At 43.6% G+C, this 26,635-nt stretch overlaps 2 protein-coding genes across 2 annotated transcripts in view; one reads left to right on the top strand and one right to left on the bottom strand.

Moving 5' to 3' along the window:
- Nucleotides 1-11,088, bottom strand: part of pus10 (pseudouridine synthase 10) — a 13,120-nt gene extending 2,032 nt beyond the window's left edge. Inside the window, exons 1-16 of the mRNA XM_021568130.2 lie at nt 10,813-11,088; nt 10,198-10,330; nt 9,677-9,943; nt 9,263-9,349; nt 8,770-8,804; nt 3,626-3,740; nt 3,138-3,214; nt 2,875-2,920; nt 2,604-2,668; nt 2,425-2,510; nt 2,071-2,196; nt 1,345-1,401; nt 1,177-1,253; nt 619-674; nt 407-524; nt 74-216 (exon numbers count right to left, since the gene is read on the bottom strand). Of these exons, the coding sequence (XP_021423805.2) occupies nt 74-216; nt 407-524; nt 619-674; nt 1,177-1,253; nt 1,345-1,401; nt 2,071-2,196; nt 2,425-2,510; nt 2,604-2,668; nt 2,875-2,920; nt 3,138-3,214; nt 3,626-3,740; nt 8,770-8,804; nt 9,263-9,349; nt 9,677-9,943; nt 10,198-10,323 (1,481 nt within the window). The 5' untranslated portion in view covers nt 10,324-10,330; nt 10,813-11,088. The remainder of the gene's footprint in view (nt 1-73; nt 217-406; nt 525-618; nt 675-1,176; nt 1,254-1,344; nt 1,402-2,070; nt 2,197-2,424; nt 2,511-2,603; nt 2,669-2,874; nt 2,921-3,137; nt 3,215-3,625; nt 3,741-8,769; nt 8,805-9,262; nt 9,350-9,676; nt 9,944-10,197; nt 10,331-10,812) is intronic.
- A 99-nt stretch (nt 11,089-11,187) lies between these two features.
- Nucleotides 11,188-17,727, top strand: LOC110493717 (T-complex protein 1 subunit delta). Its single transcript, XM_021568134.2, has 13 exons — nt 11,188-11,544; nt 11,979-12,031; nt 12,136-12,225; nt 12,443-12,551; nt 12,803-13,067; nt 13,791-13,923; nt 14,120-14,259; nt 14,525-14,621; nt 14,726-14,836; nt 15,711-15,841; nt 16,581-16,815; nt 17,231-17,344; nt 17,553-17,727. Exons 1-13 carry the CDS (start codon nt 11,421-11,423, stop codon nt 17,565-17,567), a joined length of 1,617 nt encoding a protein of 538 aa, XP_021423809.1. The 5' UTR covers nt 11,188-11,420; the 3' UTR covers nt 17,568-17,727.
- The last annotated feature ends 8,908 nt before the right edge of the window (nt 17,728-26,635 follow it).

A 26,635-nucleotide genomic window follows, 5' to 3' on the forward strand; every position in this document is an offset into this window, starting at 1 on the left:
TCCCTTCTTGTGTGGGTTTGTGTATGACTATTGGTGTATCGCACTGTTTCGCTTCGTTCTGTGTAAAGGATACGTCCCTGCCTGCGTGCGCAGCTTCAGGTGGAAGTGATGCGCGTCCAGGAAGCATGTACTCATGGTGTGGATGACGCGCTCTCTGACGGCGAGCGGCCTGCGATGCAACACTCTTAGTGGCGTCTTCTGAGCTAGCTTCAACTCCTATATAACCAAGCCAAAGAATATCAACACATACCGTAGGTAGGCAGAACTTTATTTTAAGGTACTGTTTACACTGAATGAGTAAACCAAAGATTATAGAACACATACCATAAAATAAACTACAACCAAGATGTTTAACCACTGATTTTATATGCAAATATGTCATTTAAAAATAGCATTTAACACTCACTTTGGTTTCCTCTAAGAACGTGATGTCGTCTTTGTTGATGGCTTTCTGGGTCCATATCAGGGCGGTGTACGACTTGGTCTTGTCCTCCTCACCCTCCTTCATGTGGCCCATAGCATCTCTACACACACACACACACACACAGTATGACCTGTCAGCATCATTCTTAGGTCTCTGGACAGAAGTGAGACCCATTTTTCTACTGCGTCGCTCACCTGCTTACGATCTGTAGATCTCGTACTCGGATTTTGTCAGAGGACTGGTTGATGGTCTGTGAGAAGAAAAGATAGGGCTGTGGTCAAGTCCTGTGTGTGTGACCCTGCAAGAGACGCTGTGTGTGTGTGACCCTGCAAGAGACACTGTGTGTGTGTGACCCTGCAGAGACGCTGTGTGTGTGTGTGACCCTGCAGAGACGCTGTGTGTGTGTGTGACCCTGCAGAGACGCTGTGTGTGTGTGTGACCCTGCAGAGACGCTGTGTGTGTGTGTGACCCTGTAGAGACACTGTGTGTGTGTGTGTGACCCTGCAGAGATGCTGTGTGTGTGTGTGACCCTGCAGAGACGCTGTGTGTGTGTGTGACCCTGTAGAGACGCTGTGTGTGTGTGTGACCCTGCAGAGATGCTGTGTGTGTGTGACCCTGCAGAGACGCTGTGTGTGTGTGTGTGACCCTGCAGAGATGCTGTGTGTGTGTGACCCTGCAGAGACGCTGTGTGTGTGTGTGACCCTGTAGAGACGCTGTGTGTGTGTGACCCTGCAGAGACGCTGTGTGTGTACCTCCTGCAGCTGTCGGACCTCTGCCTTATTGAACTTGGCTCTGTGAGGATTTAGCAGCTCCAGTGCAAACGGACGACCTGCGAAGGGGGAGACACCTAAGTTACACCACACATTGACGGAAACAAGGACTGAGGATGTGTGAACATACATGTATGTTGTGTGTCTGACCATTTCCAAGTGTCCGCACATCCACGTCCTCTCTTCCTGAGGAGGAGAAATTAAACCCTGCGAAGACCAGAAGGACAAGAGGAGAAAGACATTACTTGAGATACCAGATTCATTCACCAGTGTGTTCTTTTGGATCTGTCTTTCTCATTGACTTAGATAGACATTGGATCATTGCATCTGTCCCATTATGGCATCAGTGAGAGCATGGGCAGTGCCATTTAGGCCATCTCTTCTGAATTAGTCTATTTTCTTTTTCTTCTACTTCTATGAATTGGCAAAAGAACTGAAAGGGTGCATACTGCTACCTGTAGTGAGCAGGTATGAAGCCAAGGTTGCTGATTGACTACCATCTGCAGCTATGGCATGTTTGCTCACGAGTATAATTCATTGGCTAATCCCTTCTGATGACCTGGATGGAATCATGTGATTCTTCATTAACCCATAGGAAGTCCCACCAGTTGACTACTTCAAAATTGTGAAAGTTCTCAATGGCGCTGCCCATGCTAAAAGAGGCTTTTGGGCCATCTACCTATCTCTATGCTCTGTCTATCACAAGGTAATAATTTGTAGAGCCTACCAGGTTCCGTAAGGAGAAAACATTTAGAAACAGAGCGAAACAAGGAAGTTCTACCTGAACTCATCCAATAAGCACACATATTTTTGTTTCCTGTTGCAAAACATTTTGCTACGGTTTGGCCTTCTGAACACCACCCAGTATATGCTCACCCTCGGCCCGGAAAGAGGAGAGGAGGGGGGCAGCGATTAGCTCCTCCACCGAGGACTCCATCCTCCTCTCTCCGTCAATCACCCAGGGGGTCTGGGGCAGGGTGCGGGAGAACTTGTTGTACCTCCCTAAAAACACAGGGACAAACATAAAGGAGTCAATTCAAACCCTAAAATCCCAAGGCATGAAGGGTTAATCCTAACTAAGTGAAAATTTGACTTACCTAAGTGGATGTTAGGATTCGCCCCCAACAGAATACATTCCTGAAGTGTAAAGTGAACGGACCCTACTCTTGATAATCTGAAAGCCCTCCTTTTGTTCAAATCATCTAAAAGGGATGTCATAAACAACCTTACCCGCCACAAATATAGAAACGTGAAGACACTGGACGTCTTGAGCGATGCATTTGCTTGCTGGCCTTGTAGGGGGACAGGGGAACTTTCTAGAGAGAGAAAATAAATATCATTAAGCAATACATGTAGTTAGATTGTGAGTTCCCTCAAAAGAGTGAAGCAAGAATAACGTGATTACTTACTTTAGAAACTTCTCATCAGAAACCTTCTCGAGGGCTTTGACCACGGCCATTCTAGTGAAGACATTCTGTTGTGAGACAATAAACTAGAGATCAGAGAAAAGACAGTAACACAGAGAGATATGGAATGACAAAGAATGAGCGGTATGTCGCCATTGGTAACAAAAAAGCAATTGGACGAAGACATTTACAGAACTTATCAAAACCATTTATCCCGAAGACCCATTTTGCTCAAATGTCACGTGACATGGCTCCAATTGGCTTTTTCACTCACCTGTTTGTTCTTAGTTGGTCTGAAGCAGTCTGAACAGATGCTAGCCCTGATTGCAAGAATAAATCAGAAGTAGAATGTAGTTTCATAAAAATGCTACATTACATTCAATATTACATGTATTTTGCTATCAGTCAGTCAATCATTCCTTCCGCAAGTCCGTCCATCCATCCATCCATCCATCCCTCCCTCCCTCCATCCATCTAGCTGTCTAGTCAATCTATTCATCTTATCTATTCCCTGAGTAGTGCGATTGGAGGACTTACAGGAAGTGGCAGTCTGAGTCTGTCTCTGGGTGTGTAAACCCCACGCCCACCTCAAACTGTTCAGTTTGTCGATTGATCTGTGGGATGAAGAGGAAAATAAAATGTAATACAAATAGAACAAAAAAAATCCAGAATAAAAATTAAATCCCTTCAGGAATTCATATACTTTTGTCACTTACATTTGATCTATTTGCCTTCATTTTACCAGGGTAAGTTTACTGAGAGAACACTTATCACAGTACTAGCCTGAGTGCAAGTCGGTTTGTGCCGCCATGTCAACTCCCGGTCATGTTTTTCTTGTCAATAGCAATTGACTTGACAAGGCCACAAACAGATCTGGGACCAGGCTAGCTCATTACAGGTTATTGCTATAGACACAAGTAGTGCATTATATCGTAACTGTATGACAAGTCTTTTTCAACAGCGGTGTCTGACCCATCAGCAAGTGAGGCTACTGTATGGCTACTTCCGGGTCATGGGTCACTGACCTTGGTCACCACAGGTATGCCCCCCAGCTCTTTGGACACCAGACCCTGCATGGTCCACTTGAAAGCCTCCTTCACCTGGATGACATCATCCATATCGAGGCACATAGACTTCTCCCTGTTTGGTAACAAATTCAACATAACAAATTAAAGTATTAAAAACCCCTAAGGTCGATGTCCGCGCCCTGTCAGTTTAATCTAGAGATACTGTTTTTTTGCATTGGATGCGCCTTGATCCATCACTTCCGCATCGGAGGTGAAAGGTGACAGAACTAGAGAAGTGTTTGTCAGACCATGAGACTTCGGCCTACTCACAAAATTGTCTGTAGTGTCTGAACGGTTTATTACTCTATGGAAAGATGAGACTCTCACGAACACAATGGTGTTCTCCGTTCCTCTACGACCCCTGAAGTCGGTACAGCAGATCTTCAACTTCTGTCTGTAGCGTCCAAACAGTTTGGGCTACACACTAATTTTATTTATTCTTTATTTTATTTTAACTTTATTTAACCAGGTAGGCCAGTTGAGAACAAGTTCTCATTTACCACTGCAACCTGGGGCCAAGATAAATCAAAGCAGTGCGACAAAAACAACAACACAGAGTTACACATGGGATAAACAAAGGTACAGTCAATAACGCAATAGAAAAATCTATGTACAGTGTGTGGAAATGTAGAAGAGCAGGGAGGTAAGGCAATAAATAGGCCATAGGCAATAAATAGGCCACTCCATAACACTGGAGTGATAGATGTGCAGATGATGATGTGCAAGTAGAGATACTGGGGTGCAAAAAATAAATAATATGGGGATGAGGTAGTTGGGTGTGCTATTTACAGATGGGCTGTGTACAGGTACAGTGATCGGTAAGGTGAGGGAGATATAAGTCTCCAGCTTCAGTGATTTTTGCAATTTGTTCCAGTCAATGGTAGCAGACAACTGGAAGGAAAGGCGGCCAAAGTAGGTTTTGGCTTTGGGGATGACCAGTGAAATATACCTGCTGGAGCACGTGCTACGGGTGGGTGTTGCTATGGTGACCAGTGAGCCGAGATAAGGCGGGGCTTTACCTAGCAAAGACTTATAGATGACCTGGAGCCAGTGGGTTTGGCAACGAATATGTAGCGCGGGCGAGCCAACGAGAGCATACAGGTAGCAGTGGTGGGTAGTATATGGGGCTTTGGTGACAAAACGGATGGCACTGTGATTGTCTACATCCAATTTGCTGAGTAGAGTGTTGGAGGCTATTTTGTAAATGATATCGCCGAAGTCAAGGATCGGTAGGATAGTCAGTTTTACGAGGGTATGTTTGGCAGCATGAGTGAAGGAGGCTTTGTTGTGAAATAGGAAGTCAATTCTAGATTTAATTTTGGATAGGAGATGCTTAATAAAATTCTTATTTTCAATGATGGCCTAGGAAGGCACGGCTTGCTGGTTCCTGACTTCCCTGAAAAGTTGCATATCGCGGGGGCTATTCGATGCTAATGCAGAACACCACAGGATGTTTTTTGTGCTGGTCAAGGGGAGTCAAGTCTGGAGTGAACCAAGGGCCATTGAACCATTGAACTAAGAACAGATATCTGTTCTTAGTTCAATTTCTTTTGTACGGGGCATGCTTATTTAAGATGGTGAGAAAAGCACTTTTAAAGAACAACCAGGCATCCTCTACTAACTGGATGAGGTCAATATCCTTCCAGGATACCCGGGCCAGGTCGATAAGAAAGGCCTGCTCGCTGAAGTGTTTTAGGGAGGCGTTTGACAGTGATGAGGGGTGGTTGTTTGAGCGCAGACCCATTACGGACGCAGGCAATGAGGCAGTGATCGCTGGTTGAAGAAAGCAGAGGTGTATTTAGAGGGCAAGTTGGTCAGGATGATATCTATGAGGGTGCCCATGGATATAGATTTAAAGTTGTACCTGGTAGATTCCTTGATAATTTGTGTGAGATTGAGGGCATCTAGCTTAGATTGTAGGATGGCCGGGGTGCTAAACATGTCCCAGTTTAGGTCACCTAACAGTACGAACTCTGAAGATAGATGGGGGACAATCAATTCACATATAGTGTCCAGGGCACAGCTTGGGGGCTGAAGGGGGTCTATAACAAGCGGCAACAGTGAGAGACTTATTTCTGGAAAGGTGGATTTTTAAAAGTAGAAGGTCGAACTGTTTGGGCACAGACCTGGATAGTATGACAGAACTCTGCAGGCTATCGCTGCAGTAGATTGCAACTCCGCCCCCTTTGGCAGGTCTATCTTGATGGAAAATGTTGTAGTTGTCGTTGGAAATTTCAGAATTTTTGGTGGCCTTCCTAAGCCAGGATTCAGACACGGCTAGGACATCAGGGTTGGCGGAGTGTGCTAAAGCAGTGAATAAAACACATTTAGGGAGGAGGCGTCTGATGTTAAGATGCATGAAACCAAGGCTTTTATGGTTACAGAAGTCAACAAATGAGGGCGCCTGGGAAATAGGTGTGATGCTGGGGGCTACAGGGCCTGGGTTAACCTCTACATCACCAGAGGAGCAGAGGAGGAGTAAGATAAGGGTACAGCTAAAGGCTATAAGAACTGGTCATCTAGTGAGTTGGGAACAGAGAGTAAAAGGAGCAGATTTCTGGGCGTGGTAGAATAGATTCAGGGCATAATGAACAGACAAGGGTATGGTAGGATGTGAGTACAGTAGGGGGCATATTGACATTAGAGAGAGGCACGTGTAGCCGAGTGATCATAGGGTCCAATGAGCAGCTATAGGTGAGTCCGGGAGCCATTCGATAGTCGCTACTATGCTAGGCGAGCGGGAGGCACGGCGTTCAGAAAGCTAGCGGGCCGGGGATAGCAGATGGGTCGTCGGTGACATCGCAACGGAAAAGCCTGTTGAAACCACATCAGACGATTACGTCGGCAGACCAGTCGTGATGGATCGGCGGGGCTCCGTGTCAGAAATAAAGGGTCCAGGCCAAAATAATATGGGCGAGACTCTCAGGAACACGTACATGTCGGTTGTTTTGCTCTAGGACGTCCAGAGGCCTCACAAGACTTGTCGGATGGTCCTCCCCCCGTACAAGTTAAAAAAATGAATGGAAGTATATATGGAGACTGTTTAGTGCAAAAAATAACAACAAATGTTTCTTGATCTTTCTTATATCTCTCAGATATTGGACAGACACTACAGAACAAACTTCCTTTAGATTTCTTTTGGGGGGAACTATCTGTTGTTCCATGTAGTGAATCTGTTATTCAATGCGTTTGTATGGGCTAATAGCAGTAAGGCCAGATAGCATTTTTCATTTATTACATTTTTTAAATACACTGCTCAAAAAAATAAAGGGAACACTAAAATAACACATCCTAGATCTGAATGAATGAAATATTCTTATTAAATACTTTTTTCTTTACATAGTTGAATGTGCTGACAACAAAATCACACAAAAATGATCAATGGAAATCAAATTTATCAACCCATGGAGGTCTGGATTTGGAGTCACACTCAAAATGAAAGTGGAAAACCACACTACAGGCTGATCCAACTTTGATGTAATGTCCTTAAAACAAGTCAAAATGAGGCTCTGTAGTGTGTGTGGCCTCCACGTGCCTGTATGACCTCCCTACAACGCCTGGGCATGCTCCTGATGAGGTGGTCTCCTGAGGGATCTCCTCCCAGACCTGGACTAAAGCATCCGCCAACTCCTGGACAGTCTGTGGTGCAACGTGGCATGGGTGGATGGAGCGAGACATGATGTCCCAGATGTGCTCAATTGGATTCAGGTCTGGGGAATGGGCAGGCCAGTCCATAGCATCAATGCCTTCCTCTTGCAGGAACTGCTAACACACTCCAGCCACATGAGGTCTAGCATTGTCTTGCATTAGGAGGAATCCGGGGCCAACCGCACCAGCATATGGTCTCACAAGGGGTCTGAGGAGCTCATCTCGGTACCTAATGGCAGTCAGGCTACCTCTGGCGAGCACATGGAGGGCTGTGCGGCCCCCCAATGAAGTGCCACCCCACACCATGACTGACCCACCGCCAAACCGGTCATGCTGGAGGATGTTGCAGGCAGCAGAATGTTCTCCACGGCGTCTCCAGACTCTGTCACGTGCTCAGTGTGAACCTGCTTTCATCTGTGAAGAGCACAGGGCGTCGGTGGCGAATTTGCCAATCTTGGTGTTCTCTGGCAAATGCCAAACGTCCTGCACGGTGTTGGGCTGTAAGCACAACCCCCACCTGTGGACGTCGGGCCCTCATACCACCCTCATGGAGTCTGTTTTTGACCGTTTGAGCAGACACATGCACATTTGTGGCCTGCTGGAGGTAATTTTGCAGGGCTCTGGCAGTGCTCCTCCTGCTCCTCCTTGCACAAAGGCGGAGGTAGCGGTCCTGTTGCTGGGTTGTTGGCCTCCTCCACGTCTCCTGATGTACTGGCCTGTCTCCTGGTAGCACATCCATGCTCTGGACACTACGCTGACAGACACAGCAAACCTTCTTGCCACAGCTCGCATTGATGTGCCATCCTGGATGAGCTGCACTACCTGAGCCACTTGTGTGGGTTGTAGACTCCGTCTCATGCTACCACTAGAGTGAAAGCACCGCCAGCATTCAAAAGTGACCAAATCATCAGCCAGGAAGCATAGGAACTGAGAAGTGGTCTGTGGTCACCACCTGCAGAACCACTCCTTTATTGGGGGTGTCTTGCTAATTGTCTATAATTTCCACCTGTTGTCTATTCCATTTGCACAACAGCATGTGAAATTTATTGTCAATCAGTGTTGCTTCCTAAGTGGACAGTTTGATTTCACAGAAGTGTGATTGACTTGGAGTTACATTGTGTTGTTTAAGTGTTCCCTTTATTTTTTTGAGCAGTGTATATTTTTGGGATAGTTCCAGGGGTCTTACAATTCAAAATCAAATAGCTAAATGATCGTTGGTATGACCTTCTTAAAACAATTCCATATAGCTTAGTAGAACCCCGCCCTCCCCTCACTTAGACTCTTACGGGTTAAGACATGACGTTATAAAAGGTAACGTGAAAGATGTGTGGTCATAATATAGTATAGAACACTGTAATATTTCAATGTGATGATACTTTGAGATTAGAATGATTTCTTGAACGGACAGAAATTAGGCTAGATAGATGGATGCCACTCTGGTGTAGCGAACTTACCTCACTTCCTTCTTTACATGCAGCCAACAAGAGTGCTGTAGGAGTGTGGCAGAGAGAGAGGAGGGTACATGTTCAGAAATGAGTAACCTCCTGTCTGTTTACAAGCATCCATCATGCACACCCTAATGGGAGTGCTACATCTGTAGAAACAATGGCTCTTGCATTTGCACTTCAGTCTACTCTGGAGTAGACAGACGCAGTAACACTAACTTTGAGGTAACTATGCTCTCTAATTGCCAACCCAGGGACATGATACTGCATTATTGACTGTATCGAAGTCTCGCACTGCCACACATCACCCTGTATAGAACGACTCGGGTCCAGGCTAGACTGACAGAGTAGCTATGACAGAATCAACTGAGGTTGAAATAATCATGCTTTTCTATTGAATGGAAGTTGTTTTGAGACAAACCATTTGGATATACTGTAAGCTGATAGGTAGACAATTGCGGTACATCAGTTATCAGCCAAGGCCTACAATGTAACCACTGACCTCTCTGACAGACAGCTGGGCCGGTAGAGAGACGGACAGTACCATCGTGTCAAACTGGTAGTTTTTGGCCTTCACCACCTCCGATATCTGCACACACACAAAAAAACAGTTTCATGAATCCCCCCCCCCAAATTCCAGTGTTGGTCCTGGCCTCAAGCTGTGGTATTTGAGGCATATTCTGGTAGCCTGGAACATTGATTGATGATGATGGGGTATTTGATCACTAGGCAGGTACTAAGGTCTTTCATTACATTTTAATCTTCATGTTGTGTCCTAAAATGGTAACCTATTATCTATATAGTGCACTACTTTTGACCAGGGTGTCATTTGGGACACACCTAAAGACGTACATAGTCATAGGTGTAAAACAACATTGGCTCCTAATGCAATAGGATTAATAGTGACCAAACACACCTTTATGGCATAGGCTTCATCACAGAACTGCTGTAGAACTCCCAGGCACACCACACACACGTCAGAGTCCGCTGGCTCGGCGTCGCCTTCCTCCATCACCGTGGCAACCACAGCAGAGTCGCCTTCTGATTGGACGTCCGTCTCTGCGGCATCCATCTTCATTTTTTTACTAGGGGGGTCTTCTTTGTGCTGCTCCAGCACGGCTGCATCTTGGGATCCGTTATTCTCTTTATCACTGACGAAAGCACAAAGTTCCCTTGCTGTATCCTGAGCATGACAAACAGAAGAACATTATTCAGCAACAGAAAATATATTAAAATGTCTGCCAGCAGTTCAGTTCACCAAATATATGACAGCAAGTTAGATCATGGGCACAATTCTTCTAAAGGAGCACACCAAGGCTACCTACAAAGAAGAATGTTGGAGCTACTTAATTGTCTTTGCACTTGTATCTCTGAAATGTCTGTATGTCTGTCCCTGCTTTAAGTGCAAAGACAATACAATGCAGCAAGAGCACTGGCCTCATAAGACTGGCGGTAGGCCGACTGCACACCCAAGCAGCAGAACCTCAGGACACAGCGGGCGCAGCATCCTGCTTCCAGCAGCTTCTTCACTATTGGTCTATCTTTCTCCTTCAAGGGCAACATAATACTGCTGTAAAATGGACAGAGATCATAGATTAATGAGATCAGTAAGAAATTTGAATGTACAGTTATGTCTGTAGAATCAGTACTACTGTAAATATTCTCAGAGTAATATCATATGCACATCACCATGCTCATAACATATCACACACTGTATGGTGAGGTTACAATCATTGGTAGCTGAAGCTAAGCTTGCAAGCACACTTTGCACTACAAATATAGTTATGGGGGGCTATAATCTCTGTTAACCCAGAAGTAAAATGTAATGTGTACTACTGTACAATACTGGACAAGGCTGCTTGCTCTGAGATCTGTGTACACATTACTAGGTCACACTCGCAGCGCTGTGTGGATGTTGATGCATTTCATGTTATGATGTGCAGCTAGCCAATACAGCTAGCTCGCTACTGTAGTTTCTAAAATAGCTATAGCTTTATCTGAGAATACAAATAAGCACAAGCTTGCGAAGCAAAAAACAAGTCATAAACCTACCTTGAATGTCAAATGAATTACAGCATTTGCAAGACAATCAAATGTTTATGTAGAGCGAGAACACAGTTCAGTCAAAGATAGTTTAGAAAATTCTGTGGTTCAGTCATTTGGTTTCTCAGCATGCAGCTAACGTTACAGGAACAAGACTTCATCAGAGGTAGACACAACTAGTCAAATTAGATAGATTCATCTGTTGATGAGGATGGATTTAATCATTTTGATCAACACCACAGGTCCCTTCAATGTATACAATATCTCTATCAGTACATTTACATGACTGTATATACATATTAATTCGTTAAAATGTACCCCCCAAAAAATAGTTTGATGCGCACAGTGCTCTACTAGCCTAGTCTCATCCCACATATAAACCCGCATGGCAAATTATCAGACAGCTAAACACGTCATATCAAGGCGCCTTCGAAGTTGACAGGAGGGTCCTTTTTCTACTAGGGTCGTAATCGGTGGCTCTGGAAGCTTCTGGAAGGAACGAGAGATAAATTCGAATCTGGACCCATCTGAAGTCAAGCAGCCCTTTCTGTGTTTTTGGTTACATCTGTCCCCATCAAAAGTATTTTAGTAACATATTCCGAAGAAAATAAGTAAGGATGCCTGAAGCAATGGCTGGACCGAAGATGCCAAGTGGTGGGATGAAAAACAAAGGACGAGGGGCATATGTGGACCGTGACAAGCCAGCGCAGATTCGTTTTAGTAACATCTCCGCAGGAAAGGGTAAACTACAAATACAGTATTCGTATTTCATTGTTGGACAAATAAATACCTACCCCTGACGCCTGTGTTTGCCCCAGACGGCTGCTGCGACACTCCCTTTGCGAATGAATGGATGCTACTGCTGGCTCAATCTGGGCAGGGCCACCGTTAGCCACAAGTTGGTACCCAGTTAGCAAGCTAGAATCTGTTACAGAGCAAATCATGAAGGATGCATGAAGGTTCTAAAGAACATTGGCATTAGTGCGCAATCTAGCTAACTAGCAACAGTGACCAGATCATTATTGTACCCTAGCTTTGTTAGGACCAACAATTGACAAAATCAACTGTCCTGATGTCATGAGCATCCATTTATGTACTCTTTAACCAATGGAGTATGTTGGAGTCGTCTTGTCCCCCTCAGTAGTCAAGCAGTAAACATTGTTTTGTTTTGACAGCTGTCGCTGAATGCATCAGAACCAGCCTTGGCCCTAAGGGCATGGACAAAATGGTAATTAAATGTAGTTATTTACATCGGCACTCTTGACTTCTCTTCACCATCTCTCAAGGTTTGGTCATTTTGTTTGTAACTTAAAGAGGAATTGATTCTTTCAGATTCAGGATGGGAAGGGTGATGTGACCATCACCAACGACGGGGCCACCATCCTGAAACAAATGCAGGTGCTGCACCCTGCAGCCAAGATGGTAAGGTTGAAGATGAGGGCTCTGGGGATATGTTCCCAAGTTTCTGCACTGTCATCAACAATTGTTGTGGCATTTTTTGTTGAAATGTTAAATTACTGCTCTAACATCTGGCAAGGCACTGTCATTTTGAGTGATAATTCAAATGTTCCTTTCTAGCGTCTATGTCCCTTTGAAAGATCACCAATATCAGGAGTCTGAAGCTATGTTTGTCTTTCAGATGGTGGAGCTGTCCAAAGCCCAGGATATTGAGGCTGGCGACGGCACAACTTCAGTGGTGGTGATTGCTGGTGCCCTGCTTGACGCATGCGCCAAGTTGCTTCAGAAGGGTAAATGATGAGGAACCAATGGAATAGTTATTAGAAGGACAAATCCCACCCGTCTTGCAAACTTAGTTTAAAAAAATAAATGCCAGGCTGTGGCAAAAGCCTGAACAGCACCCTTGATGTTCTCCCAGGACCAGGCTTGGTGACAACTGGTTTACACTATAAACTCCTAGGCCAGAATCAGTTCTAATCTAACGGAGTCCCTGCATCCGAAAGCTTTAATACAAACTGCCTGTCCTCTCCTTCTCCACCAGGAATCCACCCCACCACAATCTCTGAGTCGTTCCAGAAGGCGGTGGATAAGGGCGTGGAGGTGCTGACGGGCATGAGCCAGCCGGTGCTCCTGAGCGACCGCGAGACACTGCTGAACAGTGCCACCACCTCTCTGTGCTCCAAGGTGGTGTCGCAGTACTCCAGCCTGCTAGCGCCCATGAGCGTGGACGCCGTGATGCGCGTCATCGACCCGGCCACCGCCACCGGCGTGGACCTGCACGATATCCACATTGTCAAGAAGCTGGGGTGAGGAGGGAGGGGAAGGGTGGTGGCTCCAGATTATGCACTCACTACTGTAAATTGCTCTGGATAAGGGCGTCTGCTAAATGACCAAAATGTAAATGTTAGGATTACAAACAGTATTGACTTCTGGGTCATGTTCATTAGGGCACGCAACAGGAAATGTTAATATGTTTAGCAATGGAAAATTAGCTTTTCTTATTGATAAAGTCCAGTTAGTCCCTCCCCTTATGCAGTTCCTTTTCTGCCATTTAGTGCCTAATGAAAACATGATCCAGCAGTATACCATGGGTTACTAATGTATTAGCAGTGTCATACCGTTACCATCCCTTCCCTGAAGCTTCTGACAGCTTCCAACAGTTAATTTCAGTTTGGCTAGGCACATTTTCACTCCCCAGTTCTCTCTCTGTGGGGACGTGGACATGTCTGATGTGCCAGATCAATCTCAGGCGGTCAATTAGCAGAATGGCTCCACTTTGCTTTCCCTGCCAGTCACCTTCTGACAATCTTATCACATCAAAAACATAGTTGTGTAATCAGCAACACAACCACACTGATGTCCTACTTGAGTGTTTATCAATGGCTTGTGTATGAATAGACACACAATCCACTGATCTCAATCGACAAATTATTTTGTCATGCTTTCTTGTTAATTACTCAGCCAGGTAGACACTGCTGCCCTTAGACAGATGTTCCACCCATAATAATGTACTGGGTGTTTCTCTGCAGTGGGACCATTGATGACTGTGAGCTGGTGGATGGCTTAGTGTTGACCCAGAAGGTGGTCAACTCCGGCGTGTCCCGTGTGGAGAAGGCCAAGATCGCCCTCATCCAGTTCTGCTTGTCCCCGCCCAAAACCGACGTAAGTCATCCCAATCACTGACTGTCTCGTTGAAATTGGCTTCCATGTTTGTCAGTCAATATCCTTGACGTTATGGACTACGACAAGTATTTTATGTTACCTTTTTATCACCCCTCAATCTTCTAATTTTCTTAATTGTTTTGTTCCATCTCAATGTACTTTTTTTTTTTTTGCGTTTCTTGCGTGTTGTATCCAGATGGACAACCAGATAGTAGTGTCAGACTATGCCCAGATGGACCGCGTGCTGCGCGAGGAGCGCGCCTACATCCTCAACCTCGTCAAACAGATCAAGAAGGCGGGCTGCAACGTCCTGCTCATCCAGAAGTCCATCCTCAGGTAACACCTGATGCATTACTGTCACATTGTCACTGTCATGTCATTATTTCACGTCACTGTAATGTGATCAATTCACTTTGTCCAATCACTCACAATATCTAGAAATGTATTCAATAGAAGGGCAAGCATTAGCATAATTGCTAGGTGTTCCACTGTATGTTAGACTCTTCCCGTAGGTGGACCTCTGTCTGCTTCTCTGTTGATTTGATCACTGGGTGATGTGCGGATGTAGACATGGTTAAAAAGTAGACCTTACTTTTTTCAGAGATGCTCTGAGCGATCTGGCCCTCCACTTCCTGAACAAGATGAAGATCATGGTGGTCAAGGAGATCGAGAGGGAGGACATTGAGTTCATCTGCAAGGTAAAACAAAAAATAATGTTTGATTGGCTTTTACTTTGTTGTTCATGTTCTGTAACAGCCAAATGCTGGCTGACTGATGCTGAGCTAACCTTGCACACCTACAGACTATCGGCACCAAGCCCATCGCCCACATTGATCAGTTCCTTCCTGAGATGATGGGCACCGCCGAGCTGGCAGAGGAGGTCAGCCTCGATGGCTCTGGCAAGCTAGTCAAGGTATGCAAATTCACTTAAACTAATCGCAGTTTGGTTCAAGTAATCTCCCAGGCTTAGATACGGGACTGCTTTCATGCTTCCATCACAACTATGCATGTGGAAGAAAGACTCGTGTCAAAATACCCATGTTTTATCCTAATGATAATACCCTTGGAACTAAATGGTCATCAAACAGGCTACATGCAATCCCTAAAATGGTCACTAAGTGTGTTCCAACCTTGAATGAAAATTATTTGCTCAAAATGTTCAATGTAATAACGATTGAATGTTTTAGAAAAGCTTATTCTAACATGCTGACCTCGCGTCGTGTGTAAATGTATTTTGCAACGCTCACGCACATGCTAGTCAGTCATTGCACTCACAATGCTTGCGCTAAAATATAACTTTTTTCTATTTGAGACCCTGCAAGTCCCACCTCTCCTTTCTCATTGGTTTATAGGGGTATATACCCACGTGGGTGACAAAGATGAACTGAGGTCCACACTCCAGTCCAGTTAGTGGTGGTAATGCAGCTAAAGTTGGTTGCTAACTGCCACAAAGTCCAAAGAAGAAGCCTGAAGGAGGAGAGATTACTAGAAACCAACTCTGTTTACACTTTTATCTGTGGATTAATTGTCGTAGTAGAGGACCTTGTGCATTTCAGATAAATTACAACCAAATGTTTATCCCAGGACATGTTAGCTAAATTGACAATTGTTTAATGCTTTTTGACCTGTCCCCAAATGAATATAGTTGGTTCAGAGTTTGTTTTGATAGTTCAACCTGCGTGTCCTGGTCTGGTCGGCATGTTTCATAACTTTGGCATGTGTCTGGTTTCAATTTCCAATTGAAAGTGAATTCATGCTGTTTCTCTCTGGCCTCTTTCTCTCCATAGATCACAGGCTGCACCAACCCCGGTAAGACGGTGAGCATCGTGGTGCGCGGCTCCAACAAGCTGGTGATCGAGGAGGCGGAGCGCTCCATCCACGACGCTCTGTGTGTCATCCGCTGCCTGGTGAAGAAGAGGTGCGTTACTGCAGCCGCTCTGGTCTGCTGTCTGAGCAACACTTGCCTCTGTAGATGCATGCAGTGACGTATGTGGAATTATTACATAGAAAAGTAAGCACCAGTCCCTTCAAGCTTTGCCCACTCGTGGCTGTCCATGTCACAAGTGGCCATTTCCGGGGGACAGAGAAACCCTCTCTTCAACCTGGGTCAGTGGCTTCACCCCTGGCTCTGGACCTGTTGAGAGGAACATACTCCTCTGAAAGACTACAACTACGCCTAAAATAGCTGTGACGGATGTGCACCTTTTTTAAAGAGTTTAACAGATCTTGTTCGATCCCAATAGATCTTGAAACCAACCATAGATATTTCTGTTTTGATATCATCCAGTTTGATCAGGTCTAATTCCTTTTTATTACAGACGAAAGAGAGAAGTGGGCACCAAGAGAAGTGGGCACCAAAGTATATACCAGCTTAGTCATTTGCTAATAACCATTTTCTATGCATTCATTAAATTCCTTGTTTGGTTAACTTCTATCAGTGGGGTTCATCTCCATCCCCATATCCTTCATTCAATCTGATCTGAAAATGTAGTATATGTTAGCGCTATAGCCTCAAGCTTTGACAATAAACCAAAAACGATCGACTCCGACTATACCAACCACTTATCGTGGCCTATTTGCGTTCACCAGTTTATCAGAATGGGGGGGGGGGGACACTTTTGTTTAATCTCTATACCTTGACTTTCTCTCCCTCCCAGGGCTCTGATCGCCGGTGGCGGCGCCCCTGAGATCGAGTTGGCCTTGCGTCTGGCTGAGTACTCCCGCACGCTGCCAGGCATGGAAGCGTACTGCGTGAGGGCCTACGCAGACGCTCTGGAGGTTGTTCCGTCCACACTGGCCGAGAACGCTGGCCTCAACCCAATCTCCACTGTCACAGAGCTCCGCAATAGGCACGCCCAAGGCGAGAAGACTGCCGGGATCAATGTCCGCAAGGTACGGCCCTGCCACACTCCTGGATTCTGTTTTGTTTTATGCTTATTTTCACCCTGCCATAGTTTGTTCAACGTTGCATCCTGAGAACCTTCAGATTTCAAACAAATGTGACTCTCCTGAGGCTAGAGGCACGCCTTGACAACACCTCATTGTCCTGGTGTGCTCGCAGTAAACTTATTTGCCTATTCATTGACTGTAGTCTCTTGTGGCCCAGCCATTCACCAGCTCGATACAGAACCTTCATTTTTGAGTGTCGTTCAGATTTACATTACTGCAGTTGCATACCAGATATGGGATTGTTTATCATGTAGAATGGAGATTTGACTCGTCTCCTCTAATTACATCTGCATCGTTTGAAATGTTTCACATCTGGTTAAACACCCCTGGGGTAATGATCTCCCCATTCCTCTCTCAGGGCGGTATCTCCAACATTCTAGAGGAGCTGGTGGTGCAGCCTCTGCTGGTGTCTGTCAGCGCTCTGACCCTCGCCACCGAGACGGTCCGCAGCATCCTTAAAATTGATGACGTGGTAAGAGACCAGACCACCCTCTGGTGCCACTGGTGGAGATCTCCACCAGATCTATCTCATTCAACCTGCATTATATCTTGTATGCCTTTTTTTTAGTATGGAACAGAACAGCAGAAAAAACACACATTGCTGTAATTATTGAAAGCTCCCCCCCCTTTCACTTAAATTGTCCTTTATATGGTAATAATATTTTACCCTTGTCTTGCAGGTGAACACCCGATAAGGAGTTATGAGAAGATTTGTCAATATAGCAGTGTGTTACTGCACATGCTTGTGCCACAAGGAATCATAGGACTGGCTGTTTGCAAAGACCCGTATGTCCAGAAGTCCTCTGTAGTTGATGCATTCTGTAATTTAATTAAACAGTTTTTTTTGACACGCCATGTCTTGTCTTTGTGTTTTTTGTGTACTTCTTCCTTGGGCTCACTCGGACTGACCCCACTGATGAGCAGTTCAACTTTAAATCTCAGGCTCGTGTCACCAACGGCATGGTGTTAACGACAGGTGGCGTTGGCAGTCAACTACCAAAACCAGGGTTGACCGTTATCACCATTTTACATTGTAATACATAAATCAATCTGTGGGTCATGATGTATTTTATGCCTATAAAAACTTATGCCTGAAAGTTATCAATTTAGAAATGGAATAAAGTGTTGATTATATATTTTTTCAATTTAAATGCCATGTTTTTGGCATGAATAATCTGGGGGAGAAATTATGGGAGCATTTTAAAGCCACTGCTAAAACTTGTATTTGAGAGATGTCATAGGGTCCAATTCTAAGATTAGGCCCATAAAAATTGTTGGCGCTGTGTGCAAATATAGGAGGTCCCTTACTGGGCAGAATTTTTTTTTTTTGCTTTAATTTGACTTTAATGTTGCAATCATTATGCTGCCTATAGTAGGAAACTGTTTCTTACTAACAATGACACTTGTTATAACACATGGCACAACCCCACAATTGTTACAATAAAAATATATTTTTTTGCACATTTAACAATTTAATATTCCTGTAGAAGAGTGAGATCATTTAAGCTTTGGAAACAAGTGTTTTCATAAATGCATGGCGGGGCCTCGTTTCGCTGGAGCAGTGTAAAATAAGTTTTCTGTCTGACCCAGCTTTAACGAATTTTGTTAATTTACATCATTTTCAGCATTTCATGGTCTACCTAGAGTGGCCTCTCTCCTCTGCTGTGGTGCTGTATTGCAGTCAGCGATGTTTTTTTGTCTTTGTAGCTGTTCATGGTCCTGAAATCAAAGAGACCCAGCATTTCCACAAACTTCAGAAAGTTCCCATTATTTGGCTCGTTCAGCCTGTCGGTGGTCCCACGTAACGCAATATTATGGGTGGTAGTTACGCGTATCAGGGATATGAGCCTCTTCCCTTATCCTGATGTGGCTCAGCCTGCCATAACATATCCCATAAAGAAGCATTTAAATCTTTAGTTTTTTGTTCATGTTATTTGTCTGGGTCCCAGATATTAAGGTCTCCCCGGCATTGTTAGGTGTGACCACCTGTTCTTGTCCACCCAGAGAACTGTCATCATCCGTGGAAGTGGAAGGCTCGGACTCCTCCGGTTTGCCCTCTTCGCTGCTAGAACCAGCCAACGGGCTAGTCCGTCTCTGCGATTGAACGGCCTGTCCTTGGAGGCTTGTTCTCCACACTGGCTGATGGGCATTGCTGCCAGCTGATAAATTTCATCAGCGAATCTCTGGTTTAGAGATTGTCCCTCTTTTCTCATTAGTTTTATATATATATATATATATATTCGCTTCCTGATAGTTTTTGTCTCTGAGAATCTCTGTAGTTTACTTTCAGATAAAATTATTTCCACTAGTAGCTAGCTAATGTTAGCAGGCTAGGTTAGCCTACTGCCCTAGTCATTAATCCTCTAAATCACACACAAACAAAAAAACAATACAATAGTTTAATTGGCAGATTTTTTTTATTTTTATGTTTCACAATTGGATAATCCTGTAAAAACACACGTATCACCATAGCTACCAAGGATAGTGGGAGTGAACTTCGGGAGAAGCAGGAATGGGGTGGGGGCGGGAACTGCAGCAACTGTTACCAGCTTGCTGGCTGGGGCAAGGCACCCCTAATCTTGCCTAATGGGAGGGCCGGCCCTGGTGCCGGATGAGAGGAGTGAGAAGCAAACTGCTCCTGGTGGAGATGCCTTAGCAAGCAGTGCTGCTTATCCCGCCAGTTCAGCATTTTTATTTATTTTATTTAACAAATTCATATTCACAATGACGGCCTAGGAACAGTGGGTTTAACTGCCTTGTTCAGCATCACCACCGGCACTTCCACTAGCTAGTAGGCCACCCCTTAAAATTGAAATCAGTCGATATTATCCAGAACTATCATCAGAAATCACGCAATATGAATCAAACAGTGGGGCGACGCCTGACCCACTAGCTGGCCAGAAGGTTCAAATCAACGTTACATATGTGGAAAAAGTGAAGAGGTGTGAATGAGATTCAATTTCTATGATCTCTCTCCCTCTGCTCTGATAGACATGAGCCTGAACTCTTATCTCTCAAGCGTTATGCTTGATAATTAATTTACTCTATGCTGTAGGCCACCAAAATATTTGATCAACTTCCAAATATTATTGTACAAAAGAGAAAGAGTCTTTTGGCACGAGTGCATCGGCCATCAACAGCGAGTGAGCTGCGCATCATTGGGTGAGTCAGTGAAACTGGAAAGCATTTTTTGGACTATAATTTCCACTTCATTTTGTAGCCTACAATATGTGTCTCCACACACCTAGGCCTGGGCTATTGATGGATTCAGGACAAGGTTGTTTTTTATTGATCTCAGATTCTTAGTTTGTCAGTGTCAAAATAGCCTGCCATTTCCATCATTTGTGTGGTATTAAGAAAGCTTCTGCCAAAGTCTCCAATCGTGTAAAATTACGTAGAATTGCATGAAATGCGTTTATAAAAGGCCAACATTTTCCTGTACATAATGCTACAAAAAATGTACCCCATGTATGCAACTTCTGAAAGTGCCTCTACTCTACTGCTCTATGCCACTGCACAAATGTGATTGTATGAATGCAATGCTTTATTATATATTTAAAAAAAGTTTCATCATGCATCTCCGAACTCCCCAGGTCAACCCCCTCTCGTGCTCACTGTTTGTTCCGGCACCTCCCGATTTACAAATGAAGAACTGGGTGTTGCCAATGTTTTATGTTAAAGGTAAACTTCATGATTTTGGCAATCTACTTCCCCGGAGTCACAGGAACTCGTGGATACCATTTTTATGTCTCTGCGTGTAGTTTTAAGGAAGTTGCTAACTATCACTACCGCAATTGCTAACTAGCGTTAGCGCAATGACTGGAAGTCTATGGGTAACGCTACTTAGCATTGGCTCGTGAATCTCTAGTTTACTTCATACTGGACACAGAGACATAAAAATGGTATCCACGAGTTCATGTGAATCTGGGAAAGTAGATACAGTGCCTCATTGGCAAAACCCGAAGTATCCCTTTAATGTAAGCTCTCGTGTTGTTTCCCAAACCTCTGCATCATTCAATACTGTTGCTTTTTGAGGTGTTAATATTCAGTTTGCCATTGTTATGTAAATCCAAGCTAAAAAAAAGTACCCAAGTCAGAGCAGGCCCCGTCGGAGCCACGGCCCAGTCAGACACGGGTGCCGGCCCACGTAGATAGAAACTAGTATTTTTCCATCTCCCTCTTTCAGTTTTATTTTGTTTGGTTCCTATTGAACATGACCCTGGATGAGACCCTTGCTGAACATTGTTTAGGGAATTGCTTTCCAAAGGGAACACACTCATTGAAATATCAGAAGGGCAATAAAAATAAAAAGATTTACACCATGAAAAACCCTGAAATTTATTCTTTAATTTAATTCAAAATAAATACTACCATGCAAGTCCACTATTGGGTTCTTGCCCTAATGTTTTGGTAAGAAAACAAACAGGCAAACAATCAAAAAAACAATTGGATAAAAAAACGACTTTCGTAATGCATCCAACAATATCATCCTTCAGCGACTGAAAGAGAGGTGCCTTTTTGACTCTGAACAAGACTGGGTAACACTGCCTAGAATGACACAAAACTAGTACTATGGTACAAAAAAGGAGGAGAACGGTAACAACCTACTGTAACCATATATCACTGCAGAATTGACTATGGTCCCACTTGAACGGGAAAAATAAATGTCTAATGGACATCTGTTATTGGTCACGTACACATTTTTTTCATGTTATCGCAGGTGCAGCTAAATGCTTGTGTTCCTAGCTCCATCAGTGTAGTAATACCTAACAATACACATAAATCCTCAAAAAAGAGAGGAAATATCAGAACAAGCAATGTCAGTCTGAAATATATACAGTTGAAATCAGAACTTTACATACACCTTAACCAACTTTAAACTCAGTTTCACCATTCTTGACACTTAATCGTAGTAAAAATTCACTGTCACCACTTTATTTTAATTATGTGAAATGTCAGAATAATAGTATAGTGATTTATTTCAGCTTTAATTTCTTTCATCACATTCTCTGTGGGTCAGAAGTTTACATACACTCAATTAGTATTTGGTAGCATTGCCTTTAAATTGTTTAACTTGGGTCAAATGTTTTGGGTAGCCTTCCATAAGCTTCCCACAATAAGTTGGGTGAATTTTGGCTCATTCCTCCTGACAGAGCTGCTGTAACTGAGTCAGGTTTGTAGGCCTCCTTGCTTGCACACGCTTTTTCAGTTCTGCCCACAAATTTTCTATGGATTTGAGGTCAAAGCTTTGTGATGGCCACTCCAATACCTTGACTTTGTTGTTCTTAAGCTATTTTGTCACAACTTTGGAAGTATGCTTGGGGCCATTGTCCATTTGGAACACCCATTTGCGACCAAGCTTTAACTTCCTGACTGATGTCTTGAGATGTTGCTTCAATATATACACATAATTTTCCTCCCTCATGATGACATCTATTTTGTGAAGTGCACCAGTCCCTCTTGCAGCAAAGCACTCCCACAACATGATGCTGCCACCCCCGGGCTTCATGGTTGGGATGTTGTTCTTCTGCTTGCAAGCCTCCTCCTTTTTCCTCCAAACATAACGATGATCATTATGGCCAAACAGTTCTATTTTTGTTTCATCAGACCAAAGGACATTTCTCCAAAAAGTACGATCTTTGTCCCCATGTGCAGTTGCAAACTGTAGTCTGGCTTTTTTATGGCAGTTTTGGAGCAGTGGCTTCTTCCTTGCTGAACGGCTTTCAGGTTATGACGATATAGGACTTGTTTTACTGTGGATATAGATACTTTTGTACCGGTTTCCTCCAGCATCTTCACAAGGTCCTTTGCTGTTGTTCTGGGATTGATTTGCACTTTTCACACCAAAGTACGTTCATCTCTAGGAGACAGAAAGCATCTCCTTTCTGAGCGGTATGACGGCTGCGTGGTCCCATGGTGTTTATACTTGCATACTATTGTTTGTACAGATGAACGTGGAACCTTCAGGCATTTGGAAATTGCTCCCAAGGATGAACCAGACTTGTGGAGGTCTACATTTTTTCTCTGAGGTCTTGGCTGATTTATTTTGATTTTCCCATGATGGCAAGCAAAGAGGCACTGAGTTTGAAGGTAGGCCTTGAAATACATCCACAGGTACACCTCCAATTGACTCAAATGATGTCAATTAGCCTATCAGAAGCTTCTAAAGACAGGACGTCATTTTCTGGAATTTTCCAAGCTGTTTAAAGGCACAGTCAACTTAGTGTATGTTAACTTCTGACCCACTGGAATTGTGATACAGTGAAATAATCTGTCTGTAAACAATTGTTGGAAAATGACTTGTGTCATGCACAAAGTAGATGTACTAACCGACTTGCCAAAACTATAGTTTGTTTACAAGGAATTTGTGAAGTGGTTGAAAAATGAGTTTTAATGACCCCAACCTAAGTGTATGTAAACTTCTGACTTCAACTGTATGTATATGGTGGTGTGTGTATAGACATTATGGACAATATACACTACCGGTCAAAAGTTTTAGAACACTTATTAATTCAAGGGTTTTTCTTTATTTTTACTATTTTCTACATTGTAGAATAATAGTGAAGACATCAAAACTATGAAATAACATATATGGAATCGTGTAGTAACGGGGGGGTGCTTTGCTGGTGACACTGTCAGTGATTTATTTAGAATTTAAGGCACACTTAACCAGTATTGCTTCCACAGAATTCTGCAGCGATACGCCATCCCATCTGATTTGCATTTAGTGGGACTATCATTTGTTTTTCAACAGGACAATGACCCAACACACCTCCAGGCTGTGTAAGGGCTATTTGACCAAGTAGGAGAGTGATGGAGTGCTGCACCAGACCTCCACAATCACCCGACCTCAATCCAATTGAAATGGTTTGGGATGAGTTGTACCACAGAGTGAAGGAAAAGAAGCCAACAAGTGCTCAACATATGTGGGAACTCCTTCAAGACTGTGGAAAAGCATTCCAGGTGAAACTGGTTGAGAGAATGCCATTAAAGCAAAGGGTGGCTACTTTGAAAAATCTAAAATACATTTTGATTTGTTTAACACTTTTTTGTTTACTACATGATTCCAATGTGTTATTTCACTATTATTCTACAATGTTGAAAATAGTAAAAATAAAGAAAAAACGTTGAATGAGTAGGTGTGTCCAAACTTTTGATTTGCACTAAAAATATATATAGTGCTCTTTATTTTCATATGCACTTAAAATAGTAGGTACCCCTTTTATTTATTTGTATATACACTACTGTTCAAAAGTTTGGGGTCACTTTGAAATGTCCTTGATTTTGAAAGAAAAGCACAAGAAAATATATTAAAATAACATACAATTAATCAGAAATACAGTGTAGACACTGTTAATGTTGTAAATGACTCACAAGTCCTCAACTGGCAGCTTCATTAAATAGTACCCGCAAAACACCACTCTCAACGTCAACAGTGAAGAGGCGACTCCGGGATGCTGGCCTTCTAGGCAGAGTTGCAAAGAAAAAGCCATATCTCAGACTGGCCAATAAAAATAAAAGATAAAGATGGGCAAAAGAATACAGACATTGGACAAAGGAACTCTGCCTAGAAGGCCAGCATCCCGACGTCTCCTCTTCACTGTTGACATTTAGACTGGTGTTTTGTGGGTACTATTTAATGAAGCTGCCAGTTGAGGACTTGTGAGGCGTCTGTTTCTCAAACTAGACACTACTGTACTTGTACTCTTGCTCAGTTGTGCACCGGGGCCTCCTACTCCTCTTTCTATACTGGTTAGAGCCAGTTTGAGCTGTTCTGTGAAGGGAGTAGTACACAATTTCTCACCTGGAATAGCCTTCATTTCTCAGAACAAGAATAGACTGACGAGTTTCAGAAAAAAGTGCTCTGTGCAGATTTCGGTTCCTTATAGTTTACGTTCACTGCTCCTACGTTTTTGACTCATCCTACAGTTTATACTTTTATATTACCTTTATTGTTTTGTCTTTGTCTATAGTGTATCTTAATTCTAAGGGGTTACGAAACAATGTGAAGCACAAGGCCTTATTTTATTTTCTAAACAACTTAAAACAGATGAAAAAAAAAAAATATATATATATATATATATATATATATATATATATATATATATATGAGTCACACTCAATTTCTGCTGATGCCAACTTTTGGAAGTTGGGGCAACGATATTTGGCTTTCCCATGGCTCTGAACGCTCCGCTGGGGTCATTACAATAAAAAATACCTTTGGTGGTAATATTCTACACTCAGACTATGACCCCAATGGTCACTTTATTTGTCTTGTGATCAGTTACAATGACATTATGCTCATTCCTGTAAACTTCTACGGGTATAACACCAAACATGAGAATGATGAGTTGCTTGAATCTGTAGAGAACCAATTAAGTATATGTTTATCAAAATTTCCCAATTCGTTATTATTGATAGGAGGGGACTTTAATATTACTATAGATAATTCAACTGATCGATGTCCCCCAGGTAGGCCAACCAATCAGAATTTGGGATTAATATTTTTTATGGAAAAGTTTGATTTTATGGAGAGAGAGGTTTCCGGTTGACAGATCATTCACTTGGAGTAACAAAGCAAGTTCCAGACAATCCAGAATAGATTTTTGGCTTATATCGGTGTATTGATAGTGAGTGTTTTATTACAAATATTTGTACTACTCCCCTCACAGACCATATGGCCATTTACGTTGATGTCAAAATATTTACTTCTGATACTAACCTTGGTAGAAAATCCTACTGGAAGCTAAATAGCTCCTTATTATAGTTAAATTTTAGGTTAAAGGTCTGCTCTCACACTTTTGGGAAAGAGCTTGTGAAGAAAAATCGTATTGCAAGAACTGGAAGCTCTTTAAATTTGAAATGGCCAAATACCTTAGAAAATCTGGTAGTAATCTTGCTAAAACCAGAAGAGCTGAGGAAGAAAATGTGATCATTAAGATAACTTCCCTTTCTCAGAGGTCCCCAGCCGGCCTCTCGGGGGAGGAGAAAGAACTGATTGAATTACAAAATAAACTGGATAATATATATAGATTAAATAAACTGGATAATATAGCAAATTTTCCCCCAACATCGGGGGAAAATCAGACACTCTCTAGAGGTTGGAGGACCCCCCCCCCCCCAAGCCTTGTATGGACGGTCAAACAGTGGCTACATTGACGGGGACCTGTTCAGGAAGTGGTTTCAGCACTTCATTCAGTATGCAGTGAAGGAGCGCCCTCTCTTTCTCTTCAATGGACACGAGCCACATGGACCTGGAGGTGCTCGTGGCGGCACTAAGGGAAGGGGTTATACTTCTTTGTCTTCCACCACACTGCACCCATGTCCTGCAGCTGCTGGATGTGGCATACTTTGGCCCTTTAAGGGCTGAGTTCTCCAAGGTAGCTGGAGACCTCAGCCATTTTGACCACTCCTAGATTGTAAACAAATCAGAATTTGCCAGAGTATTCCGCTACCCGTACCAGCACTTCAAGGACATGCGCTACGTGGTGGAAGGGTTTAAGAAGTGTGGCCTCTTCCCTTTTGACCCTTCAGCCATTTGAAGGGTCCCGTTTAATGCCATCTCGGTCTCTACCGGGTCCAACTACCGCCTCTCCTGGAACCAGCAGCACTGTGCCGTCCATCAGCACCTCCTCCCCAGCAACCACAGGAGGACCCTCAGTGCTCCAGTCCCAGTCCCTGCTCCAGTCCCAGCCCCTGCTCCAGCCCTAGCTCTAGAAGAGCACCCCCTAATAGAGGGGGGGGCTGATAGCGAAGGACCTAG

This window comes from Oncorhynchus mykiss, chromosome 17 (genome assembly GCF_013265735.2).
Source record: "Oncorhynchus mykiss isolate Arlee chromosome 17, USDA_OmykA_1.1, whole genome shotgun sequence".
Classification (NCBI taxonomy): domain Eukaryota; kingdom Metazoa; phylum Chordata; class Actinopteri; order Salmoniformes; family Salmonidae; genus Oncorhynchus; species Oncorhynchus mykiss.

Excerpts from the sequence above, each read along its gene's own strand:
- LOC110493717 (XM_021568134.2), top strand. The coding sequence starts at position 11,421 with ATGCCTGAAGCAATGGCTGGACCGAAGATGCCAAGTGGTGGGATGAAA. Across the intron at positions 12,032-12,135 it reads CTAAGGGCATGGACAAAATG|ATTCAGGATGGGAAGGGTGA; the intron begins GTAATTAAATGT and ends TGATTCTTTCAG. Across the intron at positions 12,226-12,442 it reads TGCACCCTGCAGCCAAGATG|ATGGTGGAGCTGTCCAAAGC; the intron begins GTAAGGTTGAAG and ends TTTGTCTTTCAG.